Here is a 24,371-nt window from a genome sequence, read left to right as displayed (position 1 = left end):
TGTGAAGGATAGATCATGCTTCAGTAACTTGCTCAAGTTTTATAACAAGGTGACGGCTGAACTGGATAAGGGAAATGGGTTTACAGTGTACTGCTGGACCTGGCAAAGGCATTTGACAGGATACCACATGGAATACTAATCCGTAAACTACAACATATGGGAATGGATATAGGGTTGGTGAGATGGATAGGTGGTTGGTTGATGGAGAGATATCAAAGAGTAGTTTATTCAGGAGTAGAGTCCAAAAGACGGCCTGTGACTAGTGGTGTGCCGCAAGGTTCTGTTCTTGGACCACTGCTGTTTAATCTGTTCATTAACGATATAGGGAAGGATCTAAGCGGAACAATTCATTTGTTCGCTGATGATGCAAAGTTGGGTAGGGCAATAGTGAATGCAGAAGATGTCAAAGTCTTGCAGGATGACTTAGATAGATTGGAGTTCTGGGCTAATGAGAATGGATGTCAATTTAATGTGACAAAATGTAAGGTTATGCATTTTGGGGTGAAAAGATTAGCAGCAGTATACCACATTGGTGGAACTGTACTTACTCCAAGAGATTGATGAGGCCAGGGACTTGGGAGTGTTGGTGGATAAGGAGATGAAGTTTAGGGGGCACACTGCAAAAGTAGCTAAATCAGCTCATCAACTCACTTGGTTGTTGAAAAATACCTTGACGAGCAGAGACAAGCAAGTTATTGTACCTCTGTACCGAGCCTTGATAAGACCTCATCTCAATTACTGTGCCCAGATTTGGTCACCTCGGTTCCTTCTTGATGGGGAGGAGGTGGAGAGGATCCAGAGGCGAGTGACTAAGATGATAACAGGTCTATGGAATGAACCATATGAGAACAGGTTGAGGATTTGTGGGTTGCAGAAACTAGTTGATAGGCGGAGGAGGGGAGATATGATTGAGACATTCAAATTGCTAAAGGGATTCTATAGGATTAATTCAGAGGATATTTTTGAGATCAGGACTGGTGGTGGGAGAACCCAGGGGACACCTATGGAAGCTGGGCAAGAGTGTGGTTAGCTGGGGTGTTAGAGCTGGGTTCTTTACTTTTAGAGTGGTAAATGAGTGGAATAAGCTGCCAGAGTCTGTTGTGGGTGCTATGACGGTGAACGAGTTCAAGACAAGGTATGATAGATACTGTGAGAATGTAATCGCATAGTTGTGTGGACATGATGTTTAGGGCCTCCCTCGATGAGTCTAAGAACTCCTGGAGTCGCCCAAAATAATAATAATAATGATAATAATAATAATATATACATACACATTTAGAATGTAAATGCAAATAATCAATAATCTGGAGAATTCAGCACCGTTTCTTTTATTTTGAAAAACTACACAAGTGTTAATTTAATAAAGCAGATAATACATTATATGGTCAAATGAAATTAATATTTGAAAAGATATCACAATCAGTTTAACTCTTTTGTCATTCTTTTACAGTTGAACAAGTAAAAAAGACTCCAGAGCTACAAGAAAAAATCATTACTGCTGCCCAAGAGTTAAGGTATATTGTTAAAAGAATTTATTTATTATTCATTTTTGTGATATGCCTTAATACTTAACTTTTGATAATTTGTAATTCAAAAATAACTCCAAAGAGCCCCTGTAGCTCAGTCAGTATCATCGAAGCCCTTTGGCTGGAAAAACCTGAGTTTGAATCCCATCTGGGACACAAAGAACCATAGTCAGGGCTTTTCAAGTGAAGGTGAGTTAGATGATCTCATACAGAGATGGCAGGGTTTCCTCTCCTAGAAACATGGGTTTTTCATCCCACAAAACAGGCAAACTGGCCAGAAGAAATTTACATGCAATTTGCAGACAATACAGATAAGATTAACATAAGCAGTTATTAGGTTGTTTTATGATGCCAAATTACTTGGCTCTGACTGACAGACCATTGAGCCTAAGACAAAAGGAAGATGGGATGGAAAATAATTCTAAAACTTTTAGGACATTTGTCATTCAATATGCTAAATTTTGTTAAATGAAATGAAAGATCTGATATAATAAATGTTGATGCTGTAGGTTATCTTCATTTTGTTATACAAATTGAGCATATATATCACATTCCAGTCCTTAAAACATGATTAATACTAGCTAGTAGAACTATAATGAAAACAGTCCATATTACTAGACTATGTTGTAATATTGCTATAAAATTAGACAGAACACAGAAATTTGTCTTTTTGTTTTCTGGGAGTTATAATTTTTTGGCAGTAATTCGTAATTTTTCTTGCTTGAAAGCAGCCATGACACACATATTTTTGTTTCATAATTTTAACTTGCTATGTTTCTTATACATAGTGGGTTAAAACTCTTAGTTTCTGTTATTAACCATTTACTGTTAAGTAAATGGGTAAGGAAGTGATAGAACACACACACACACACCCACCCACCCACCCACCCACCCACACACACACACACACACACACACACACACACACACACACACACACACACACACACACACACACACACACACACACACACACACACACACACACACACAATTAAGGTTTTATAATTATCCTTTATATCATATTTTGAGATTTTAGTATTTTTCTGTTATATATTCACACACATGCACACTGATGTCCAAAGCATCAGGATGAACACTATTTCTGAAGATTACAAAGATTACAACCATAAATTTAGATGAATCAGCTAGTGGCAATTTGTATAACTGACTATTTTGAGTAGAAAGCGAGTACACATTCAAATTTTTGAATGGAATGCAAAGGGATCACTTAGTAGCACTCAACAGGATAAAAAGAAAGAGGCTGTGTTGAAGGAAGCTCTTTTTGTGAAGGAATATGGTGTTGTCAAGCAGAGCAGCATTTCAAATCAATGGAATGCAGGGTGACCTCTTAGACATTTGCTAAGAGGTCATCCTGCTCTACCACAGAGCATGAAGACAAATTTTTGGTTATAAAAGCAAAACATAATCGACGCACTATGGCAATGGCAGGTCAGCTCCATTCAAGCACAGGTACGTGGATATCTTGACAAACTGTGGCAAGACTTCTGCGACAAGAAGGCCTATACACCCGAAGGCCTGTAGTCTGCATCCCTTTATTCACAGCTCATTGTAGAGCACATTTTCAGTGGTATTGTGTCTATAAAAATGGGACAAGAACGCCAATTGGTTAATGTATTCTTTACAGATGAGTCATTTTAGTCTTTTCTCTGATTCTAGACAACGCTTGATCTGGCATGAAAGTGGTACTGCTTACCATTGCGAGAATGTTCTTGAAAGGGATAGATACGGTGGTGCTGGGGTCATGGTGTGGGGAGGCATTATGCTTAATAGATGCACCAAACTACAAGTACTGGCAAAAGGGGACAATGAGTGAACGATATTGCAATGAAGTTCTTCAAAGTCATATTGGACTGTTCTGTAGTGCTGTGGCAAAGAATTCATTTTTATGGATGACAATGCCACACAACACCACAATATACACAAGCAGTGGAGATCAAGGACATTAATCGAATCAAGGGGCCAGCACATTCCCCAGATCTCAACCCCATAGAACATGTTTGGGATGCACTGCCTTGAAATTCCCTTCTAGAAAACAAATAAGGCCTTATCCTTTCTCTGAAGGAGGAGTGGACCAGTTTGTCTCAAGAACTCCTGAATCACTTGGCGCTAAGTATGATATAATGTTGTGAGAGCTGCATTTACAAATGTTTTATTAATAATCAAGGTCAAACAGCTTTCAGATGTGAATTTTATACTCAAATATACAAATATTATTGGAGAAAAAAGTGAGTTTATGAACTAGAGAGACCTAATGGTATAATCTGAAGAAAACACTGTCAGAGCCAACCAGGCATGTGGAAGTTTTCTGTATGATTGCATTGGTTTCCCACTTACAAGCACTCTTGATATAAATGGCATTCTATCTTACTCTGTACATTCATAGGAAAGTCTTGTTACTTATATTAAAAATGCTGTGGAATTAAAAACAGGATTGGCAGAGTTTTTCTTGGCTTCTGACATAATAATTGGTTTAGATATAGGTTTCCCCGTTTGCTAACATAATTTAGAGGATTTATTAAAAAAAAGATTTTTCTGCCAAAATCATCGATCTCTTTGATTTTTATCTTTAATTCTAGCTATTTTACTCTTCAAGATTAGTTATACCGACAAACAGAAGGCACAGCTGTGGGAAGTCTTCTTTCTCCTACACTTTCTAATTCTTTTATGAAGCATTATGAACAGCAGTGCCTCCTCCATAATATTCTTTCTGGATCTATAGCTTGGTAAAGGTATGTTAATGATTTGTTCACTGCTTGAACCAGTTCTATATCAGAACTTCATACTTTGTTACGAACATTAATGCTGTTCATCCAAGGATAACCTGATGGAGGATTTCAATTTTCTTTCTTTCAAAAAAAATATTGTTATATCCATGCATAGTCTCACCATCATCCATGTTAAAAATCTGGCACTATTAACATCTTAATTCATTGTGCACTGAAACCTTATTACATCAGAAATTACAACATATTAAATCTACATTCATAACTAATGGTTTCAATGAGTTCTTAATCAACAAAGTAATCAGTAGCTATACAACTCATTCTTTTTCCTCTCATGAGGAAATTAATTTTTTTTTTTTTAATATTTATCCCACACATGAGAAGTACAAGAACCTATAGCACATTTGTACTGTGTGCAATGTGTAGATGAGGGTTAAGAAAGAAGAAACCTATTGACATTCTTCTTAAAGAGTGCAAGTTGAAGTTGTTGGGAAACACATCATGATGAAGGCTGTTTCAGAGGACAGAGGTAGATGGAATAAATAAAGAAGAAGAAGAGAAGCAGGTTCAATTAGTTAGCAGTTGTATTGTTGTTGGACAGCAGCTGCTCTTGTTTTAACAGGCCTAACAGCAAGTAAGAAATGATGTTTGTTTGCCAATTCACTGGAGCAAAGTGACCATGGAAGCACTTAAAAGAGTTATGGAGCTGAAACATTGCACTATAAAATAAAGGTTGAAGTGAGCATGTGAGTGAAGGGTCATCTATGAGCCAAATTGCTCTCCTCTGGACAGCATCAAGAATTATTAAGGAGATTTTAGGTGCACTATAAATCCCAAATGTGTGTAATATCTCAAATTTGTTTTAAGGTATAATTATTAATTGACTTAAGGAATTCACAACGTACAACAGAATATAAATTAAATTAAACTCTAATATATATTTCCAATATTTCAGCAACGTCATGTTTGCCATTTTCAAAGGAAGTTACAATAAAGACACGTGCACACAGGCACTACATACAGTAAATGAGGACAAAGCATGAAGCTATCGTTTCTCCTAAAAGTCCTGATGGTCCCCTAGTGTTTTTAAGGATGGGTGGATTTGGGTTTTATATATGGTTAATAGCTGGATGAGTGTAAAATAGCTTCTTGAGTGAAAAAGAATGCCTAGTTTTCTAGAAGTTAAGCAAGCTATTGATGTGATGTGCCAACAGAGATTGGAAGTAAATATCAGTCCAAGGAGAGAGAATATTCTTCAAGGACACTTAATGTCTTTTTTTTTTTTTTTTTTTTGGAATATTTGTAAGGATATTAAATGTCAGCTACAATTTAAATTGTTTTCACAATTACTTAGTTTGGTGCTCTGTGCTTATCAGTTATGATCATGCTCGGATGATGCTGGATAGAAAACCAGATAGAAAAAAATATTTTTTCCTCTTGATATTGTTTATACCATTAAGCATTATTATCATCATCATCATCAAATTCCTGCCATGTACCCTCAAGGGGTGTACAGGATATGACAGTACTACATGAAAAAATTACATCATTACTAACTTCCTATCTACAATTTTCCTCCAAATCAGTCTGTTACTTGTCAAGACTCCAACATTATCAGATCTTATATTTCTATTGTCTAAGGCACTTTGTACCGTATCAATCCACCTATATCTTGGTCTTCCTCTGGGTCGTTTTCCTGCCAACCTGGCAGAGAACACTTGTTTTGCTAATCTTTCCTCTCCCATTCTGCTTAAGTGACCATACCACCTGAGATTAGCTCTGCTAACACATTCCTGGATGCTGACAATGTCAAGTTCTTTCCTAATATCCTCATTTTTAATATGATATTGCCATTGATGCCATCTGTTCACGCCTCTAATCTTTCTCAGGACTCTCATATCTGCGGTCTCTAGTCTTTGGTCAAGTGTTTTACTTCTGACCCAGCTCTCAGATCCATAAGTTAAAATTGGTTTGAACACAGTCTTGTATACAGCTAATTTAGTGTTCCGACTAATTTTTTTCTTATTCCATATGAATTTATTCAATTGACTTCCCACGATACCAGCTTTGCTGATTCTGTTGTCTATTTCTATATTTAGTTTACCATCTTCAGTAAAAATTGTGCCTAAGTAGCTGAAATGTTTTACTTGTTCCACAGGTTCTCCATTCACAACACAGTTGACATTTTCAATGATTCTGCCTATTTTCATTGTCTTTGTCTTTTTATTGCTGACCTTCATACCATATCTATTACAACAGTTATTCAATTTAGTCAGAGAATCTTGGAGACTTGTAGCGGATTTATTTAGAAGTATAACATCATCCGCATAAAGCAAAGAGCTGACATTAACATCTCCAATTTTGATATCAGGTTTAATACCACATTCCTTCATAAAGTAGCCATATTATTATTAGCTCATATATGCTAACTTATATTTCTATTCTTAAATTGTTTGTCTTATGAAACGCTCGATGGATCTGTATATCTTATTATGCTTTATACTTTTTATATATTTGTTTATCTATTGAAAATTCTTTAAAAGCTGTTATGATGATAATATATTTTTATCAATGCATTCAGTTGATGAAAATATCAGATAATTATTTGTTGACTTTTTATTTTATTTTATTGATTTTTGTTTAGAAAAAGTCCTGACTATCCAAAAGAGTTACAAGAAGATATCTATTCAGCATCTGTAGAAATAAGGCCAGAAAATGGTTATCCAAAAGCAGCAAATGCTGCAACAGAATTTTCACCGTGTCGAAATCAAATTTGGCAGGACTTGCAAAATAAGTAAGTTAGTTTGTTTGTTTACTAATAACAAACATCATTGAAAGTAAGTAATCATAAATAATTAAATCTGTTTGTAAGCAAGAGATCATTTTTCAGCATGTCAGTTTTAAACTGAATCAGAAGAATGGAGATACTGAACTCTCTTGGTGATATTGCTGCTGAAAAATTGGGGTGAACAAGACATATTTTCTTGTTTAGGTATTAAATAGCTTAATGTTTAAAAAGAAAAATATATTTCTTTTGCAAATATTATTCACACAGTTGTCTTTCTTGGACATAATCAAAGCATAAATCACATGATTTTTTTTATATCATTAGCATGAACGAGCGCACATTCTCTTAAGGGTCAAAGCTATATAAGTGGGAAAGGCATCCACATAACTGTTTAAGGATGCAGAGAACCATCTGGGGCTTCTGATCTAATGCCCAATCCTCACCTTCTTGTGGTTCATATCCCATTTGCAGATACTGAACAAACATGGATGGACTGGCAATTTGCTGTTTAGTCAAACGAATTGTATTCTGTTTTGGTTTAAACCAAAAGACAGTGATAGTACAACAAGATGAAAAGTCATGCCAGCTGGGGCATTGCACACTTAAACAAAACCCTGCTGTTTTCATCAGGGAACCATGGTGAACATATGAAACTTCTCCCTCAGACACCTTCAGACTTCTTGCCTTGGCACTCTCTCATACACTTTTTCCAGACCAATAAACACCAGATGTAGCTCCCATTGCTTCTCTCGAACCTTTTCCATCATCTGCCGTAATAACCTAAAGATAGCATCTGTTGTTGATCGACCAGGTACGAAGACAAATTGCTCCTTTATCTCCACCTTCCTCAATCTTCCATCAAGAACACTTTCTAGGATTTTCATTGTGTGGGACATCAACTTTATTCCTCTGTAATTCTTACAGTCTTGTGCATCCCCTTTACCCTTGTAGATGGGGACAAGAGTACTTTCCCCTCCACTCCTCGGGTATATTTTCCTGTTGACAAACTTTTATGAACAGGTTCGCCAGTGCCTTCCATGCCTCCACTGGGATCCTGTTAGGGCCCACTGATTTTCCATTCTTCATCCTCTTCATGGCCTCCTTCTCTTCCTCTACTGATGTTCTGCATCATCCCCTCAGAAGGCTGCCCATCTTCTCTGTGAGTCCTCGCATTTTACTTATTCAAAAGTCCTTCAAAGTATATTCTCTATCTGTTTCTTATATCCACATCCCTCCATAATACTCTTCCTCTAGTGTCTTTGATCTGCCTCACATGTAAGATGTCCTTTGATGCCTTATTTCTACATTTTGCTAATCGATAAATTTTTCTCTGTCCTTCCTTTGTTTCAACCAAACAGAAGCATTAGTTTGGTTCAAAAAGACCTGGATTTGAATCTTATCTGGGATGTAACAAGCATTTATAAGGGCAGTTCAAGGTGAGTTAGTCTCATATTGAGATAAGACTCCAGAATCTTTGGTTTATCTCCAGTGCAAACTAAACTGAATAGACACCACAAATAAAATTATAGACATAATTGATTAAGGTAGGATTAACTGTCCTGTTATTAACTCTTTGAGTCCTAAACCTATTGTAAAGATATATACATATCGATGTATATTTACATCGATAGGACTCAAAGTGTTAATAATACTTAAAGAACAGATCTTAATAACTTTGAATAATGAGCATCATTCTTTCCAATTAATGTTGGAAAGCTCCTGTTATTAATTTGGGGCTAACTAATAATAATTAAAAGGTTGACTACCTCATTTACAAGACGTAAATATACACAATAATCCATATAAGGCCTTGATCAGGCCATATATGGATTATTGTGCACAGATCTTGCCATTCAGTTTTCAAGGGGATCAGATTTCTTAGAGGGAGTCCAGAGAAGATTAACTCTGGAAGCTGTTTAAGGAGAGTTTGAGCAAGGGAATGAGGTGCAAGCTCTTTGCATAGAGCTCTTAGTTGATGAGTAGAATGCATTACCTGAGAGTGTGGTGAGTGCAGAATCTGTGAATGGGTTTAAGGCACAGTTTGATGATTCTTTTGGTATAAAGATGTTGAATTCCCATGATGCATCTTTTGACTTCTTGGAAGTCTAATGTTAACAACAATAATAATGATGATGATGATGATAATAACTAATGTTAATTTAAGATATTTGCTTTAGTGAATTGGTTAGTTCCTGATCACAGCAGGAACAAAAAGCAGAGGCAAGGCAGCAAGAAATAATAACTACTGTTTCAGATTGAGTTCAGCATAGCTGGAATACATTTCTTAACCAAAGATTATTGGAATCAGTGAAACAAGGGTGACAGAGGACGATGTCATGACAGGGATAGAAATTGAGGGCTAGAACCATATTCCAGCATGATAAGGAAGGCAAATGGGTGGTGGAGTTGTACTTATAAGTGAGTGATATCCTCTCAAAGTTGAGAATCAAGGGAAAAATGGTACTACAAGGGAAAAACTGGACAGAGGAGGTGCAGAATAAAGATGGACAGGTTATTTTCATGAGATACTGCTATAGGCCATGCAATATAGAGAGTAATGAGTAGGAAATGTTTAGGCACAGCAGTTTGGTAAGTAAAAAATGAATGATAATTATTAGAGACTAACCAAAGCAATATAGCGCGAACAGAAGAAAGTGCATTCAAAGAATAAATCAAACGAATTTTTGGAATTCTTAATGGACAAATATCTTAGGCAGCATGTGGTGGAAGAAATAGGAAGACCAAGCATTTTGGAATTGGTCAAAGCATCAGAGGATCTGATTTGGAAGCCATGGGATGAAGACAATTAAGTGGTTTCGCTTAACAGAAGAGAGTGTGAGGGAACCATTTTAAAGAGAGGGTGTTAGAGAGGATTTTGGATGGACTAGAAAGTGTACAAGATTGGTGAAGACATAATTCAACAGCAATTCTGAGCTGTGCAATCGAGGTGCTTGGTGAAACATCTGGAAAGATTAGAGAGTGGAAGGAGGATTGGTGGTGGAATAATAATGTACAAGAAGCAGTGACGGCTAAGAGTAAGGCAAAGCAGAAGTGTGACGAGTCAAGAGTGGAAGAGGACAGAGAGGAGTAGAGAGAGAGAGAAAGCGAGAAGTCAAGAGATTTGTGGCACAGACAAAGGCCATGGCATATCCAGATCAGATCCTCTGATGCTTTGACCAATTCCAAAACTCTTGGCCTTCCTATTTCTTCCACCACATGCTGCCTAAGATATTTGTCCATTAAGAATTCCAAAAATTCGTTTGATTTATTCTTTGAATGCACTTTCTTCTGTTCGTGCTATATTGCTTTGGTTAGTCTCTAATAATTATCATTCATTTTTTACTTACCAAACTGCTGTGCCTAAACATTTCCTACTCATTACTCTCTATATTGCATGGCCTATAGCAGTATCTCATGAAAATAACCTGTCCATCTTTATTCTGCACCTCCTCTGTCCAGTTTTTCCCTTGTAGTACCATTTTTCCCTTGATTCTCAACTTTGAGAGGATATCACTCACTTATAAGTACAACTCCACCACCCATTTGCCTTCCTTATCATGCTGGAATATGGTTCTAGCCCTCAATTTCTATCCCTGTCATGACATCGTCCTCTGTCACCCTTGTTTCACTGATTCCAATAATCTTTGGTTAAGAAATGTATTCCAGCTATGCTGAACTCAATCTGAAACAGTAGTTATTATTTCTAGCTGCCTTGCCTCTGCTTTTTGTTCCTGCTGTGATCAGGAACTAACCAATTCAATAAAGCAAATATCTTAAATTAACATTAGTTATTATCATCATCATCATCATTATTATTGTTGTTAACATTAGACTTCCAAGAAGTCAAAAGATGCATCATGGGAATTCAACATCTTTATACCAAAAGAATCATCAAACTGTGCCTTAAACCCATTCACAGATTCTGCACTCACCACACTCTCAGGTAATGCATTCTACTCATCAACTAAGAGCTCTATGCAAAGAGCTTGCACCTCATTCCCTTGCACCTCAATCCTCTGGACTCCCTCTAAGAAATCTGATCCCCTTGAAAACTGAATGGCAAGATCTGTGCACAATAATCCATATATGGCCTGATCAAGGCCTTATATGGATTATTGTGTATATTTACGTCTTGTAAATGAGGTAGTCAACCTTTTAATTATTATTAGTTAGCCCCAAATTAATAACAGGAGCTTTCCAACATTAATTGGAAAGAATGATGCTCATTATTCAAAGTTATTAAGATCTGTTCTTTAAGTATTATTAACACTTTGAGTCCTATCGATGTAAATATACATCGATATGTATATATCTTTACAATAGGTTTAGGACTCAAAGAGTTAATAACAGGACAGTTAATCCTACCTTAATCAATTATGTCTATAATTTTATTTGTGGTGTCTATTCAGTTTAGTTTGCACTGGAGATAAACCAAAGATTCTGGAGTCTTATCTCAATATGAGACTAACTCACCTTGAACTGCCCTTATAAATGCTTGTTACATCCCAGATAAGATTCAAATCCAGGTCTTTTTGAACCAAACTAATGCTTCTGTACTGTGGTTGGTGATAAGACTACCCTTTGTTATTAAGATGAAATCAAATATTAATCATATTTGACTGAATTTAAAAATTTATTTTTAAATTTTCCTTTCATTATTTTCTTTCTCTCTCTGTCACCTATTGCCCTATAGGTGAAAGAGAAAGAAAATGAATAAATTATCACTTGAGAACTAGTATTGCTTTTTTTTTTTTTTTTTTTGGAAACAGTGGTGAGGAGATGAAACAGAAAATATTGAAATGTCGGTCTTCAAAAAAAAGCAGCATATAGCATGTTTATAATGAAGCTTCAAACATTTGATTGAAATTCTGACAAATTTTTTATTTTGTAAATATTTCTACATTTAAAACATATCAAAACTTATAAATTTCAAACTCAGTCAAATGATTTAGAAGTCAAAGGAAATAATTTAAGGTAAGAGAACTGTTTTTCCACTGTAGCTATATTTTTATAATTTCAGTAACTTAAACAGTATTCACATTCATTTAATTCAAAATTGATAACCTGGTCACTTGAGCTTTGAATTTACTATATATAGCAGAGGTGGGCAAGTTTTTCGGTATTATATGCAGCTCTTATTTTTGAATGTTCAAGAGCTGCAGAAAATGTTATTTTAAAATTGTATTTATAAATAATAAAAAATACAACTATATAGTAGTCCTACTCACCAAAGAAGAATATGTTTAATCTCTACTCGTTTAAGGCTTTGATTGATTCTTCATTTCTGCAGTTAATAGTTTAAAATCTGGCTGGTAGGATGTCAAAGCTGTTCTAAGAAACTCAGTGAGGACAGCACAATGTTTTGACTTGATAAATTTCATTAAAGAGAAGAGAGATTCACAGCAGTAAGTTGTCCCAAAAACAGAGAGTAGTTTGAAGCTAATTTTCTGAAGATTGGAATACTTTGCTTCTGGGATTTGTTTCCAAAATCACTTACAAATGAGCTTTTATCTACTAGATTCAAACCCACATCTTCCTGCAGCTCAATAAGCTCTGTCTCTATTGTAGCAACATCCACTGTAAAAGGTGCAACAACAGGACATCCATCGTTGCTGACATCAATCACAAAAGGATTCACAAGAAATTCAAAACATGGCTGCTTTAACTTTTTTTAGTTTCTCAAACCTATTCTCAAAATCATTATAAATGTTTCTAAGTTTCCTTCAGATTGTTTCAGTTAAAATCGACCTCCCATTGTTGGTTAAACACTCTCATTTCTTGTTCGTATTTCCGTTTTATACTCTTCTGTTGCTCAGTCATTTTAAACAAGGGTTTTATAACTTTCACTAAAATCAATCTTAATTATTTACTAATCAGAAAAGTACTTATCTACACTAAAATTCACTAGTTATGTTCCACTACCACCACAAGCACGTAACTTGTGTGTACTGCATGAAGAGTGATGACGCAGAGTCCAGGCAACAGAGGCAGTGGGTAATGCAGCGATCATAGTAGTAACTTTTGGAACTAATTTTGGCAGGAGCGACACAGACCATAAAATGTCGAAACATTTTTTACCAACCAAATACGATAATAAAATCCACATTAACAACCCTTTTGGCCGGTACCATTTAAAAACTAAAAATGTAAAGTTTCAAAATATATGTTTTTTACTTATCTTTAAAGCATTTATGAAATAAAATATTCTAATATTGGTACATACTCTACTATGGATTATTAATATAAAAGTTTAGAAAAAATGGCAATGAAAACCAATATTGTCTTGGGAGCCACACAGAGTAGCTTTGGGAGCTGCGTGCGGCTCATGAGCCACAGTTTGCCCACATTGATATATAGACTTGAAGAAAGACCATTTACTTTTCATTAGTACTTTAGGAAGAGAGTCATGGGGACAGGGAAAATCTAATTCATAATCACAGAGTTACTGCTAATACCAACAGTAAATGTTTGATTCAATCTCTTGTACAGATACCGTTTTGGTTGTTTTCACTCATTTGTTAGTTGCCAGTGATCTAGTTGATATTCTTTTTTTACATGACACTTTGCAAAATCTTTGAAGGGGTGTATTTCATTGCATTTTACATATTGTGGACTGTCTCCTCCATCCTGCAATTATGTTTTTTTTGTTCCATGTTACTATCTGTTGAGATGCTACCATCTGTTACTATCTGTTAAAACAATTTTTGATCTCTATTTGATCTATTTATGTGTATATATATATATATATATATATATATATGATCAGTTTCCAAACAAATTACTGGAGGTATTTTGGATGATTAGGCAGTCAGGTGCACAGATTAAGATGTCATTCAGTAAGGTTTAAGAAAATGTGCTGTAAGGAATGGAGCTATTTGAGTCAATCCACTCTTGCAAACTTCTGAAACCAGTATATTATTCAATGTTTCATGTATTTTGAGTGCTGTGAAGTAGGAACTATGTGTCTACAGTTTTTCTGAATATATCACTTGAAGATGCCTTGATTTTTGCTTTGTACAGTTAAAAAAAATTGTAAAAATACATTTTTTGTCTTTTCTTAATTTTATTGCTATACTGTTTTGCCATCACTCAACTTTTTATTTTATAATTTTTATTTTAACTTTATTTAATTTTTTTTATAGACACCCTAGTTCAGAAAGCAATCCAAATTTACATCCTGCAAATCAACAATATATGTGGACCATATCACCAGGAAATTCAGAAAGGACCAAATCTGTTGCACTACGAGTAATGATAGATCCTGGGAAAAAAATGCAGACTGTATATAGTAAAATAGGTGTGTACTTGAATAAAATAATCCTTCATCACTTGGATGTTTAATAGATGTAATATGTCAGGAACAATTGCCTGGTACTTCTTCCATTGTATCGAATTTATCTGCTATTGTAGCTTCTTTTTCAACCTCTATCTATCAATTCCACTGTGGGATGAAATTCTCCCCAGTTTTTCCCATTCCATTTCCAGCTTTTCCCATTCATTCCAGCAATGTTAAGCAATTTCGCCTTGCACTCTGGTCTTTCCTGTTGCTTACTACCATCCATAAGTCCCCATTCTATTAATAATATTATGCCATCTTGTATTATATCTTGCAGTATGTCCAATTCATCTTCATTTTGAATGAAATATATTTGGTGATGGTCTATACACCTGTTCTTAATCTTATGAAATGGTAGGATATCCTGTCTCTGAGCATCACAACAAACATGTTTCTTTCCATTCTTTTTCTAGGTAACATTCATTTTGTAAATTATATCTTTAGTTAAATTTCAGGTTTTATTGCCATGTTTAATTAGAGATAAGGTACATTGATTGAAAGCTTTTGTCTTCAAACTATTTGAAATATCATCTTTGAAGATATCTTTCATCTTCTCAAAAGGCATCCAACCTAGATGTATCCTAATTTTTACTTTTCTTCTCTTTATCTGCTTTGATTTTCATGATCTGTCCTCCCAGATAAATGTATGCATCTACTTTCTCCATTTCTTTATCTTCCAGTATAATTCTTTTTGATGCTGAATTGTCATTCATCATTACTTTTGTTTTGTTTAAATTTATTTTAAATTATTAATTTTAATTTCCAGATGTTATGCCAAGAGGAGTATATTGTCCGCAAAGCACTGATTATTTTTCTATTTGTGGAAGACCTACTCTAACCATTGTTCACACAATACCTATCATACCTCTCCTTGAACTCATTCATCAATGAAGCACTCATAACCACCTCTGCTACTCCTGACACCCTTGTTAACCACACTCTTATACAATTTCAAGCAAACCACTGATGAGTCTGAATATTTCTGTTAATATTAACTCCTTCATTCCTTCAATTCAATTCATAAAAAACTTCCTCTAAGACAGGTGAAAATAGTTTGGAGATATTGTGTCTTCTTGTCTTATTCCCTTATTTAACAGAAAATTTTCACTTTTCTCATGCATTTTAATGACCAAGGTGGCATGAGTATATATTTAAAGGTTTCCTAGAATGTTTCTTCTTTTAATAGCAATTCTACTGTACTGAGGGTTTAATGGAGTCAGTTTTTTTTTTTCAGAGTCCATGAAGGCCAAATGGAGAAGATTGTTATATTTTTCTGTTATAATCCTTCATCATTTGGATGTTTAATAGATGTAATATATCAGGAACAATTGCCTGGTACTTCTTTCATACTCTTATATTTCTATAAGAGTATGGAATGTCCCTAGTCTGGTACTTCTTCCATACTCTTATAGAAATATAAGAGTATGGAACTTCGTCCTGGGCTAAGGAGAATGGATGTCAATTTAATGTGACAAAATGTAAGGTTATGCATTTTGGGGTGAAAAGATTAGCAGCAGTATACCACATTGGTGGAACTGTACATCAGGAGATTGATGAGGCCAGGGACTTGGGAGTGTTGGTGGATAGGGAGATGAAGTTTGGGGGGTACATTGCAAAAGTGGCTAAATTAGCTCATCAACTCACTTGGTTGTTGAAAAATACTTTGATGAGCAGAGACAAGCAAGTTATTGTTCCTCTGTACTGAGCCTTGATAAGACCTCATCTCGACTACTGTGCCCAGATTTGGTCACCTCGGTTCCTTCTTGATGGGGAGGAGGTGGAGAGGATCCAGAGGTGAGTGACCAAGATGATAGCAGGTCTATGGAATGAACCTTATGAGAACAGGTTGAAGATTTGTGGATTGCAGAAATTGGTTGATAGGCAGAAAAGGGAGATATGATTGAGACATTCAAATTGCTAAAGGGTTTCTATAGGATTAATTCAGAGGATATTTTTGAGAACAGGACTGGTGGTGGGAGAACTAGGGGACATCTATGGAAGCTGGGCAAGAGTGTGGTTAGCAAGGGTGTTAGAGCTGGGTTCTTTACTTTTAGAGTGGTAAATGAGTGGAATAAGCTGCCAGAGTCTGTTGTAGGTGCTGTGACAGTGAGTGTTCAAGGCAAGGTATGATAGATACTGTGAGAATGTCGTATAGTTGTGTGGACATGATGTTTAGGGCCTCCCTTGATGAGTCTAAGGACTCCCTAGAGTCGTCCGTAATAATAATAATAAATATAATTAAAGAGTATTATGGAAATATAAGAGTATGGATATGGCCAAATACTCTTTAACCATAATTATGTCTAAACCCTGCCTGCTCCTGTAAGTGCATATACTTGAGTTGATGCTTTATTTTAATATTTTAAATGTTTTACTGATAATAAGCTAATGAGACCAGCAATTTCTGATATTTTACTGTTCACCTTTTGTAAATAAGTATTGATGCACTGTTCCATTTCTGGGATTTTTCTCTGTTTTAAACAAAGTGTGAAGATCTTTGGCAGGATCTTTTCACCAAAATTGCAACAATTCTATGTGAATCCATATTCTCAAGGAGACCTCTGCTTTATTTTTTTTTCAAGGCTGCTCCTTGACCTCTTCTCTTGTAATGCTTGGCACATTCTATTCACAACTCTTCTTCAAGTTGATTTCTTCTTTCCTTAGATTCTTTTCTTGTTACTATAAAGTTCTTTATAGTATTCTTTAATTCCATTAATTTCATTTTTATCTTTTTGTATCATCCTTTCCCTGTATAGTGACAATTTCTTCCTCCTCCCCCTCTCATAATTTTCATCTTTTTATTATTTTGAATGGTTTTATTTTTATCTTTCTAGTATTAAAAGATCAGATTTCACATATCATTTTTCTTTTTTTGCTGTTTCCAAATATTCTATTGAGTTTTTATAGTACCATATCTTTTTATTTCTCTGCATTTTCTTAATAAGTCTCAAGTTTCTGAAAGTTTTTATTACTTTTTTTTTGCACGGAAATAATTCCACCTATTTCATGGAAGATGTTAAGATAGTATTCTATAGTTTTTGATTAATTTTATTTAGGTTTGCTTCTCCCTCTTTGCTCTTTAATTTTATTATTTGAAGGTCTTATTTCAATGCAACTTCATTTTTTTTTTTTTAGGTTTATTTCATTGAACATCTGTTTAATTAGTTTATTTCTTTCCCATTTTTATTAATTATAATTTTAGATCTCACTATTCTTTGATCACTTCCTATATTAAAATTGTTTAAAACTGTTGTATCATTTATACAGCTGCTAAGAAATAACTACCTGAGATAACATGTTATGGAGAGGACATGAAATAAGAGTATTGGATTTGGTCATAGCATCAGAGAACTTAGCAGTAACCAGTGTAGCCACACTGCCTCTGCTTTGGGAAACTGATCATGTGGTATTGACCTGCGATTTCCAGATGTGGAATTTTCCATTAAGAAGGGGTGTATATATAGAATTGCCAAGCAGGATTATGACAAACTGCACAGCCAGTTTACAGCAATGCCATAACGTAAGAATTTGGAGAGGAGAGATGTTAGCAGTGCATGCGAGGTGGTCAAGGGATGTTTGAAGAAAGTGCTATCAGACTGTATACCCAGAGTCAGGAGGATAAATTGGGTAGGTGTTACATGGATGAATAGCATAGTTAAGCAAAGTTGCAAAAAAAGAAACAGTTGTGGGATGAATATAAAGGAAAGGTGATCAGCAAGCTCATGAGCAGTACAAGCCAAAGGGAAGAAGGGTGACCCATGTGATAAGCAACACCAAATCTAATTATGAGAAAAAGCTAGCCAATTAGGATAAAAAAAAAAAACAATCCCAAAGAATTATTTCACTATATACTTGTAAAAGTAAGAATAACTATGGAAGCATGAAATTAATGAATATTTGATGATAATGCTATTACAGGGTGGCCTACAAGTCTTGGAACATGCCATAGAAAGGGCCTATCTTTGTGAAGTCAAAAATGGAAGGCATTTACATGATGTGGTTTTCTAATAAACTAATAAAAAAAAATTTGGTGATGTTAAAAAAACTTATGCAGTTCCTTCACAAAGACTGGCTCTTTCTGCAGCATATTCGGTGACTTATGGGCCATCCTGTATATGAAATAGTTATTAAGTAATAATTTTGCAAGTGTTTATCATCCAGGTGGAGATATTGCAGTGCCACATGTGACATTCGCTGATAGAAGTATAGAGGTAGATGAATTGGATGTGCTTGCACTACCAAACCTTTACACAAACATGGTCATAGTAGGATTAGATAGCATATCAGCCTATTTATTATGAGAACGTGCAAGGGAATTGACACCTCCTCTGATCAAGCTGTTTAATTTGAACCTCAGTTCTTGGAAGGTGCCAAGGAAGTGGAAAGAGGATAAAATAATTCCACTACATTAATGAGGCTCCTAACAGACATAGCAAATTATAGGCCCATCTGTATCTCAGAAGTAGTGGTTAAGGTATTGGAGAAAGAGAGAATCAGGACTGGGTAGAGGAATATGATATTTTATAGGGACAAACATGGTTTTGTGAAGGATAGGTTTTGCCTTAGTAATTTGCTTACTTTTTTTTTTATAATAAAGTAACAGTTAAATTGGATAAAGGAAATGACTACTCATTTCCTTTATCCTGGACTTACAAAGTCAAATGACTTGTCCATGACTGCTGGACTTACAAAGTCATTTGACAGGAGTTCACAAGGAACACTGGTAACATAAATTGGAGTAATGGGGATGGATACGAAGCTGGTCATTTGGAAAAGAGAGAGAGGGAGAGAGAGATGGTTGATGAACAGATATCAAAGAATAGTGTATGGGATTGAGTCCAGCAGGAAGCAGGTGACTAATGGTGTACCTCAAGGATCAGTACTTGTCCTCTTTAATTTATACATCAACGATATAGGAAATGATTCAAGAAGAAATATTCAGTTTGCTGATGACACAAAGTTGGGAAAGACTATAGTCAGTTAAGATGTTTAGATCTTGCAGGATGATGGAGAATAAGGGGAATGAAATGGTTTCAGTGACTGAGTTTATTCACTCCAAAATCATTGGAATTAGTGAAACATGGTTGAATGAAGATGATATTTTAATGGTAGAAATGGAAGGATACAGTATTTTTTGCGATAGAAAGGGCAAGAAGGGGGGGGGATGCTGCTGACGGCAGCAGCACCCCCCCCCTCCCTTCTTGCCCTTTAATTAAGGTAGACATGAAAGAGGGAAATAGTGGCAATGGTTATGAGACGGTGTAATGAGGAGGTTGACAAGAAGACATATTTCGTTGGATGTTGTAATAGGCCTGGGGATGTGGAGGGTGGAGATGAAGAAATGTATAAACACTTCGATTAGTGAACAAAGGAAGGGGAATTATTATGGGTGATTTTTATTATGGCGATATAGATTGGAATGAAGAGAATAAGAATAAGCATTTGGGAATAAGAAAAATGAATTTCTTCAGTTCTTGAGAGATAACTATCTTAGACAGTATGTAAAGGAGGGCACACGAGAATTGAGAGTTGTAGATCTGATCATTTCATCAGAGGATGTAATTGTGAGAGGGGTTTCACACTTTCCTCCAGTTGGTGAAAGCGATCACCTGTGTTGTGGCTAGTCATGTGCAGACTTTTGTGAGAAAAGGATATATGTGGAATTATGTGGCTGGTGATTATGACAAGCTTAGGAGACAGGTTGGAGCTATTACATGAAACGAGGAGTTGAGCAGTAAGAAAATAAATGCTACATGGGAACTGACGAAGAAATACATAATAGCATCAATGTGTGAATGTATTCCGAAGGCCAAAAGACTGAATAAGGATGAATGTGGACCTTAAGCATGATATCTGGAAGAAGGTACTTTGGAGGCAGTACAAGATGAATAATGGTAATAATCAGTTACATGAAGGGTAGCCAGCAAAGGTTGGTCGAGTGGTAGAGCCTCTGCTACTAATGGTGCACGCAAAAAGTTAGCAAGTTTGAGCGTGGTTAGTAGTTGGAAGGGGTTCATTCGATGCTGTTGGCACACTCTCCCCTTGATGAGTCTTTGGACTCCCTGGAGGTGTCACATGATAATAATAATAATAATAATAAAAAAGAACAAGCCAGGAGAGTGACTCAGTTAGTAAGGAAAACAAAAGTCGAGCATGAGCAGAAATTGGCAAATCAGGCAAAGAAAAACTCTAGAGAGTTTTTTAGATATGACAAGTAGAAGGAAGAATGATCATGGTAAGATCATGTTAATGGATGACAGTGATAGAATGGTAACTGTTGCAGAAGACATTGTTGAGGTTGATTGTAACGGTAGAAATGGAAGGAAGTGATCAATTTATAAGGGGTTTCATCTTCATCAGGGTGGAATCATGAAGAATTGAGTGTTCTTCATGATTCCTTCAATGTGTAGAGGACATAGGAGAGGATGGCTTAATTGTGAGTGAGCAGGAGGTATTTGAGGTAATAAATAGAACTTGATGTCAATAAAGCAATAGGATTTGAGACATATCACCACATACTGCCAATTCCCTGGAATGTTTCAGAGAATTGGCATGCCTATTTAATAAAAAGTCTTGCAACAGCACAGGTCCAAGGGAGTGGAAGGAGGGGAAAAATTGTTCCTCTGCATAAAGGTGGTGATAAGGCTGTAGTTTCAAATTATAGGCCAACCTATATATCCAGAGTTGTGGTAAAGGTATTGGAGAGATTGGTGAGAAGTAGGATACAAATGGATTGATAACAGCAGGATTCTCTGTGGTTATCAACATGGGTTTGTTTAGTGGAAGATTGTGTTTCACTAACTTACTTATGTACTATAACAAGGTGACAAATACCTTTGACAGTCATCATCATCATCATCATCATCATATGTATCAAGGATTTAGGCCTAGCATGGCCTGTTCTGGCCTTAGAAGTCATCGTTGAATCGTTTAAGAGGACGTCCTGGTTTTCTTTTTCCTAATGGCTTGTACTGTAAGGCTTGTTTTGGTAATCTTTCTGTTTTCATTCTTTGAATGTGTTCCATCCATTTATGTTTATATTTTTTAATTTTTTCTATTACTGGTTCTTGGTTTAATTCTTTCATAATATCTTAGTTTCTTTTATGATCAAATAGGGTATACTTTGCAGTTTTTCTCATAAACTTCATTTCTGCTGTTGTTAATCTTTGTTTGCCTTTTTGTTTTATTGTCCAGATTTCGCTTCCATACATTAAGACCGGTAAGGCTAATGTACTGTATACTTTTAGCCTGGTTTGTTTTTGAACTAGGTTTGGTTTAAATATAGAGTTAATTACACCTGTTATTTTTAAATATTTTGCAATTTTTATGTTTATATCTTTTTCATTTTCATATGAGATCGTACATCCTAGGTAGTTAAATGAATTCACCTGTTCTAAGATCTTGTTATCTATTACTATTTTAGTTCTTGTTGGATCTTGTCCTTTAAAGGCCATAGTTTTTGATTTTTCCATTGATATTATCATACCATAATCTTTGGATATCTCATTTAGATTTAAAATAGCTTTCTGTAAGTTATCTTCAGAATTTGTAATTATTATTTGGTCGTCTGCAAAGAGGAGAGTGTTTAAGTTAACTGTAGGTGAAAGTTTAATTCCTTGATGTAAATTTTTACTCCATTTTATTATTATTTCATTTAAGTAGATATTAAAAAGAGTTGCTGAGAGGGGACATCCCTGTCGGACCCCTTGGTTTATCTCTCTTGTATATGATAGCTTGTGATTTAATCTTATTTGTATTTGATTATTTTCATATATATTTGTGATAGCTTTTAGGATATTATTTGGTATTTGTCTTTCTTTTAATATGTTAAATAATATGTTTCTTTTAACTTTGTCAAATGCTTTTTCAAAGTCAATAAATGCAATATGTGTTTCTAAATTATATTCTCTTCTTTTCTCTATTATTAATTTTAGGCAAAAGGCTGGGTCTATACATGATCGTCCTTTTCTAAATCCATTCTGTACCTCTAGAATAAAGTTTTCGGAATATTTCATTAGTTTGTTATTTAAGATTCTGCTATATATTTTGTAACAGGAATTTAGTATACTGATACCTCTATAGTTTTTAGGGTCATCTCTATTACCTTTCTTACAGATAGGAATCACAATTGCTTTTTTCCATTCTAATGGGGGGATACCAGTTGAGTAAATTTTATTTAAATTTAAATTATATTTACCTTTGACAGTGGAGATACATATACAGTGGTGTACTTGGATTTTGCAAAAGCTTTTGATAGACTGCCACATGACAAGCTGTTAAATAAATTGAAACAGATGGGATTGGATAACAGACTTCTGAGTTGGATCAGTGACTGGCTGTCAGATAGGCATCAGAAAGTGTATATGGGGGTGCCGTATCCCAAAAGAGAAAGGCACTAGTGGTGTACTGCAGGGGTCAGTTTTAGGACCATTGTTGTTCATTTGTATGTTAATAGTATTGGGATGGATTTAACTAGTGATCTACAGCTGTTTGCAGATGATGCAAAACTGGAGAGAGAAATGCAGAGTCAAGCAGATGTTATGGCACCAGTTATATATTTGGTTTAATCCTTTATCCAAGTGTAAGCAAACCAATTTTGCACTTGAAGTATTTTCAAGACTGGGGCAACTAGTGGTAAAGGTGGAGTAAGTTCTAATCACTTGCCTTAATATCTCCCATAATGCAAAGTACATCTCCTATAATGGACATGTATAATGCTATGCATTAAGGGGGCCACTACCCAGACCGGTTTCAACCTTTATTGAGGTCTCATCAGTGGGAGCCAGACCCAGAGGTAGTGATACTAAGGTGGAAGTAATGCAGAAGTCATATCACCATATATCAGTTGCCATACCAGTTTAATAATAAGGTGTTGACACCTTTTGGCAACTGTTATATGGTGATATGACTTCTGCATTACTTCCACCTTAATATCACTACCTCTGGATCTGGCTCCCACTGATGAGACCTCAATAAAGGTTGAAACCGGTCTGGGTAGTGGCCCTTCCCTTAATGCATAGCATTATACATGTCTGCAAGGAGATGTGCTTTGCATTATGGAAGATACTAAGGCAAATGATCAGAACTTACTCCACCTTTACCATGAGTTGCCCCAGTCCTGAAAATACTTCAGGTGCAAACTTGAATTGGTTTACTTACACTTGGATAAAGGATTCAACCAAATATATAATTGGTAGCATAGCCAAATGAAAAAAACTTCCATCAATTATCTCTAATCCAGAGATATTAATAATAAGGTGTTGACACCTTTTGGCAACTGGTACATGGTGATATGACTTCTGCATTACTTCCACCTTAATATCACTACCTCTGGATCTGGCTCCCACTGATGAGACCTCAATAAAGGTTGAAACTGATCTGGGTAGTGGCCCTTCCCTTAATGCATAGCATTATACATGTCCAGAAGATGTGCTTTGCATTATGGGAGATACTAAGGCAAGTGATCAGAACTTATTCCACTTTTACCACGAGTTGTCCCAGTCCTGAAAATACTTCAGGAGCAAACTTGGTTTGCTTACACTTAGATAAAGGATTAAACCAAATATATAATTGGTAGCATAGCCATGTGAAAAAAACTTCCATCAGATGTTATGGCCTTGCAAGAGGACTTGAATAGATTGCATGAATGGGAGGTAAGTGGAACTGTCAGTTCAATGTTGCAAAGTGTAAGGTTTTGAGATTTGGTAAGCAATGATGGGATGCAAAATATACACTTGGTGGGGAAACTTTAAAGGAAGTAGAGGAGCAAGAGATCTAGGAGTGATGGTGGACAAGGACCTGAAATTCAGCGGCCACATTGCACAAGTGGTGAAGACGTCACATCAGATAATGGCAATTATCTGATGTGACACAATAATGCATATGAGGCCTTAATCAGGCCTCATATGCATTATTGTGCACAGACTTGGTCGCCAGGTTTTCATTGTGACAAGGCACAATGAAAGGATATGTTG

General features: G+C 35.6%; 1 protein-coding gene across 1 annotated transcript in view; it reads left to right on the top strand.

Annotated features, from left to right (window-relative positions):
* Nucleotides 1-24,371, top strand: part of LOC150107670 (uncharacterized) — a 115,945-nt gene that overhangs the window by 52,514 nt on the left and 39,060 nt on the right. The window contains exons 7-9 of the mRNA XM_090391455.1: nucleotides 1,451-1,514; nucleotides 6,918-7,067; nucleotides 14,204-14,358. Coding sequence (XP_090247581.1) covers nucleotides 1,451-1,514; nucleotides 6,918-7,067; nucleotides 14,204-14,358 — 369 coding nt within the window. The remainder of the gene's footprint in view (nucleotides 1-1,450; nucleotides 1,515-6,917; nucleotides 7,068-14,203; nucleotides 14,359-24,371) is intronic.

Source organism: Typopeltis vanoorti, chromosome 4 (assembly GCF_054136105.1).
Source record: "Typopeltis vanoorti isolate ZY-2024b chromosome 4, IOZ_Tvanoo_1.0, whole genome shotgun sequence".
Lineage (NCBI taxonomy): Eukaryota > Metazoa > Arthropoda > Arachnida > Uropygi > Thelyphonidae > Typopeltis > Typopeltis vanoorti.
This window is presented reverse-complemented; position numbering and strand designations above follow the sequence as displayed.